General features: G+C 41.4%; 1 protein-coding gene across 1 annotated transcript; it reads left to right on the forward strand.

Moving 5' to 3' along the window:
- Nucleotides 1-337: 337 nt before the first annotated feature.
- LOC306945086 (ovalbumin-related protein X) lies at nt 338-5164 on the forward strand (the record flags this gene model as incomplete). Its single annotated transcript, XM_079533775.1, has 7 exons — nt 338-505; nt 1026-1076; nt 2339-2467; nt 3144-3261; nt 3387-3529; nt 3825-3980; nt 4763-5164. The coding sequence occupies 7 exons, from the start codon at nt 338-340 to the stop codon at nt 5162-5164; spliced, it is 1167 nt and encodes a 388-aa protein (XP_079389901.1).
- Between the last annotated feature and the right edge of the window lie 509 nt (nt 5165-5673).

Below are 5673 nucleotides of genomic sequence, written 5' to 3' on the forward strand. Positions count from 1 at the left end.
TATAGGGAAACTCATCCAGTCCACACTGTATTTGTCATACTGAAGCACAGATGAAACTGTCTATTTCCTAAAGGGCAAATACAACATAGTGTTTTTATAAAGAGCCAGTGCCTTTCTGAAGGAAAGCAAATATGCATTTGGGAAACAATGGGTCAGTCTTTAGAATATTTCTAATGATCACAGAATTTTTAGGCTTTACATTATTGTTTCAGCATCACTGAAACAGCAATGAACAAGCAGCTTCTGGGCTACAGAAAGTACTTTTCATTACAAGTGCATTACATATCAACACTACACAGTTCTATTTCTGTTTGTTTCAGACAACACTGATTTCAGGATGGGCTCCATCAGTGCAGCAAATGCAGAATTTTGTTTCGATGTATTCAATGAGCTGAAAGTCCAGCACACAAATGAGAACATCTTGTATTCCCCCCTGAGCATCATTGCAGCCTTGGCCATGGTCTATATGGGAGCAAGAGGCAACACTGAGTATCAGATGGAGAAAGTAAGTTATGCAAATGAATACAAGCTCATTTTGATCCTGGTCACTAGTACAAGTTATCCATGAATATCTTTGAGACTTTCTCCACTTGAATGGTCAGCCACTGTACATTTGCCACTGTATTTGAACTTGGCTAGAAGAAGGATATTGAACCATGAAGTTTAGATCTGGAGCTAACTTTTCAGTTATCACTGCTTTTCACTATGAAGGGTAACAGTGGTTTCTACTAAGGAGATCTCCTGCTTTAGCTTATATTATCTCACAAACCTGACTCCTTCCAGATAAAATGAACAAACTGTCATGTATAAAAGATGAAACATTCAGAAATCATGTGAACTAATTGGAAGATCCTATCAAAAAATGCTCAGAGTAGCACATGCAGTAAAAAAATGAATTTCAAGCTCACATGAAACTTCTCAGTTCAGCCATTGGTTATTTCAAGCCCAGAATTTGAACACAAAATCTAGTGACTCTCAGTGAACTTCACATACTTCATTTCTTCTTCTGCTACTTCCATTTGCAGGCTCTTCACTTTGACAGCATTGCAGGACTTGGAGGAAGCAGCCAGACAAAGGTACAGAAACCTAAGGTACATTTATTTTTCTCTCACACACATTTTTTTCCCTGAGAACGGAACTTAAAACTCTTCTGACTATGCTTCAAATGGGTCCAGCTCCTTCCCAAACCCTAGATAATGTTCTCAACCCAGGATATCCAAGTGGAAAACTCAAATTTGTTAAATCAAAAAACAACAACAACAAACAAATGCAAAAAGAAGGCAGGTTACACATGTTGCACCAGAAAAATTGATAGGATATTTGAAGGACATTTTGAGCACCAGGACACCTTCCTAGATTGATAAGAGCTTGCATTCTTGTAGGGCTTGCTGGAGGATCGCACATGAACCATCTGTGTGCTTTTCTCAATGGTCACTTGATACATTTGGAAAGATAACACTATTCTGGGAGCCATGCTTCCAGACCTGTCCTCATCCACTTGCGTTCTCCAAGCACAATGTGGGGCTTGTAAAAGACAAGGAGATTCTTCCTTTTCCCTTTCCCTTTCCCTTTCCCTTTCCCTTTCCCTTTCCCTTTCCCTTTCCCTTTCCCTTTCCCTTTCCCTTTCCCTTTCCCTTTCCCTTTCCCTTTCCCTTTCCCTTTCCCTTTCCCTTTCCCTTTCCCTTTCCCTTTCCCTTCCCCTTTCCCTTTCCCTTTCCCTTCCCCTTTCCCTTCCCCTTCCCCTTCCCCTTCCCCTTTCCCCCTTTCCCTCTCGCTTTCTATCTCCCTTTCCCCCTTCCCTCTTTCCTTTCCATTTTCTCCTCTCCTCTCCTCTCCTCTCCTCTCCTCTCCTCTCCTCTCCTCTCCTCTCCTCTCCTCTCCTCTCCTCTCCTCTCCTCTCCTCTCCTCTCCTCTCCTCTCCTCTCCTCTCCTCTCCTCTCCTCTCCTCTCCTCTCCTCTCCTCTCCTCTCCTCTCCTCTCCTCTCCTCTCCTCTCCTCTCCTCTCCTCTCCTCTCCTCTCCTCTCCTTTTCCATTCTATTCTTTTTACTAGAGCATTTAGTGGATTATGTAGAACAATTCACAAAATGCAATCAGACAAATCACTCACATTTTCTGTTTCTTATCATCACGACTGAGTGTCAGCAAATGCTATCAGTTGTACATAATGAATTGTGTATAGAACATCTCTCCCATGGAGCTTTTAGACTCTAATGTATTTTGTTTGCAAATGTCTGAATACTGTGTGTTTTCCTATGTGATTTGTACCTTATAAATAGTTGTCTTTCTAGTAAAATAAGCTAACATTTATACCCTTTTTCCTTCTCTTCACCAACCTAGTGTGGCAAATCTGTGAACATGCACATATTGTTTAAAGAACTTCTCTCTGATATCAACACATCAAAAGCTAATTATTCACTCCGCATTGCCAATAGACTCTATGCAGAAAAGTCACGTCCTGTCCTACCGGTGAGTTGTACATCAGAGTGATTTCTTGCTAAACCTTGTATAAACACATAATCCAGGAATACTGCCCAGAGATTCTGTTAATCCAACTCTCCTCAGTGTGGACTTCCACAGCTTTTTGCAGCAGCTGTGACAATAGCCTTCAGAGAAAGCATTTCAAGGGAAAAGATGGTCTTATTCAAAAATAAATGGAGTAATGAACAAAATTAGATTTCAGTACGTTTCTTCACTTGAAAACCTCAAAAACAATCTTTGAAAGAGTCTAAATCTTTCATTTGACATTCTCAAAATAAAACATACAAATATTCTAAATCAAATACACGTTACCTTTAAAAATAAAGAAAAATGCTTCAAAAGAAAGAATTTTACTATAACAAAACACTCGCTAACGGATCTGAAGCTGTTTTTGGATTTGTCTTCAAGAAAATATTTCAGCATTTCTGCTACATCATCTTACCTGGTAAAGTAATAAAAATCTTAAAGATCTTAAAATGTCATGCATAGGAATAATTTTGCTGGCCCAGTTTTAACCCTATTGTCCAGGAAATAAGCAATGAAAACAGCATGAGCATGACCATAGCGTAGTTATAAAAATCATGGAACATTTTAACTGTATTTTGTTTCACCTTCACAGTCTTTTTAAAAACTGATTTGGTGGCTACAACTGCTGTCTTTACAGATTTACCTGAAATGTGTGAAGAAACTGTACAGAGCAGGTCTGGAAACAGTGAACTTCAAAACAGCATCAGACCAAGCCAGACAGCTCATTAACTCCTGGGTGGAAAAGCAGACAGAAGGTAAGCTCTGAGGATAGTTTATAATATATTTCCTTGTTGCTACTTTACTTGAACAACTTCTGAAAAGACTATTCCTTCCACCTCCATTAATGGATATTTCCTGTGGAAATGCTTTCTTCTCACAGGACAGATCAAAGATTTGCTTGCATCGAGCTCTGTCGATCTTGATACAACGCTGGTCCTTGTTAATGCCGTTTACTTCAAAGGGATGTGGAAGACAGCATTTAATGCAGAAGATACTCGAGAAATGCCCTTCAGCGTAACAAAGGTAGGGGATGCAGTCACTGCTTCTGGGCAGGACAGAAAGCCATCAGGGCTGTTACATACACCACTCTACAGTCCATGGTTCTATTGGGGCCCTCGCTGGCAGGGCATGGGGCTGAGCCCAAGGCGGGCTAGCAAAAGCTGTGTCGGACCAAGCATCCACAGCACATCTGAAGACAAGAGATTGAAATGGAGACACAGCTTGAGGATCCAGTCCAGTTCCTCTTGAAGGTCTTGCACATTTGCCTGCTTCAAGAGAAACTGCCCCCTGCTCACACTGTCTTGTGCTTATTTTGCAGCAAGAAAGCAAACCTGTGCAAATGATGTGTCTGAACAATACCTTTAATGTGGCCATGCTGCCTGCAGAGAAAATGAAGATCCTGGAGCTCCCATATGCCAGCGGAGAGCTGAGCATGTTGGTGCTGTTGCCTGATGAGGTTTCTGGCCTGGAGCAGGTACGGCCCTGGCGGGGGAAGGCCACTAGTTCTGAGCTGAATGGGAGCTGGCTGCCTTCAGACCTTAGGCTGTCCTCTCACCCCCTGGCTGTGCTGTGCTGCCCAGGCAGGAGAGCACAACAGTGGCCCAGGTGCTTCCAGGGGCTCAGGCAGACGTTGGCCTCTAAGGAAAGCCTTGGCCTTGATGTTATTAAATAACAGTAATAAGTGTAGCTAACAAAAAGAAAGGTAAAGGAGTCTAGGGCTGCTGTAATGTTATAGAAAGGCATGTATAGACAACTTTTTTCATTGAGAGGCAGTTTCATCTGGCCTCTTACAAAAAATCTTCAGCAAGTGTTACTAGAAATGATGAGACTCAATAACCCCTAATGATATTATTGACAATATTCTCATCAAGTATTTTAAATAAGCTGCTCTCAGAATATTGAAGTAGATGCAGAAATGTTTGTGTTTGTTTGGTACTATCCACTGTATATAAATTTCCATGGCATGTTTTTTGCAATCTCTCACCAGCTGGCCAATCCGCTATGTAGTGAAATTGCTATACCATTTGGTATGAGACATGAAGTTATTTGTACTGATGGGGATGTGTCAGGTGGAACTGAATAAAGGGGCATTGACAGAGGAAATACTAGAGAAACTGGTAAAATAGGAAGATGTTGATAGGATGCACTTAGGGAAGCTTTCTGATTTTTTTTTTAATAATAATCTTGCTTAAAATGAGCGATGAAAAGAAGTTGCATTCTCATTACAGGCAATTTATTCTGTGCCTCTCTTTTCAGATTGAGAAGACAATTAGCTTTGAAAAACTCACAGAATGGACCAATCCCAATATGATGGAGAAGAGGAGAGTGAAAGTGTACCTGCCCCGTATGAAGATTGAGGAAAAATATAACCTCACATCTGTCTTAATGGCTTTGGGAATGACCGACCTGTTCAGCCGTTCAGCCAATCTGACTGGCATTTCTTCAGCAGAGAGCTTGAAAATATCCCAGGCTGTCCATGGGGCCTTCATGGAACTCAGTGAAGAGGGCACTGAGATGGCAGGCTCCACAGGGGTGATAGAACACATCAAGCATTTCTCTGAATTAGAAGAGCTTAGGGCTGACCACCCATTCCTCTTCTTGATCAAACACAACCCAACCAACACCATTGTCTACTTTGGCAGATACTGGTCCCCCTAAAGAGAGAAAGAGCTAGCAATAATACATGCCTCCCCCTCAGAAACAAAATTTCTTTACCATAGTGTTATAGCATAATCTTATCTCTTCCATAGAAAAGACATACCCACAGGAGAGGAGACAGCACCAAGAACACTTACTCCTTCCCTTCTTGTATTGGTTTCAGAATGGTTTGATATGAGAAAAGACTGAGCCAACAAGACGGTGAGAATGAAGACACCTATCAGCCATGAAGGTGACGAGTGATTTTCACCCAAGGAATAAATAGTAGGAATGACCTTAAGTCCTTGGGAGCCCATTACATAGAAAGCAACGAGCTTTGCTTATTCCATTCCCCGGTAATATACTGCTGACAAACTCATGTTACCATTCTTGAAACACGGGCTTTGAGATCTCCAGTCTAGAGGGGATGTTTGTGGAAGAGTTTCTGGTGTGCAGCTTATTGATTCGTGATGATATCAATTTTATTTTTTTTATTGGGTAACCACACAATGGTATACATGTTCACTATC

Source organism: Tetrao urogallus (genome assembly GCF_951394365.1).
Source record: "Tetrao urogallus genome assembly, chromosome: 3".
Taxonomy (NCBI): domain Eukaryota; kingdom Metazoa; phylum Chordata; class Aves; order Galliformes; family Phasianidae; genus Tetrao; species Tetrao urogallus.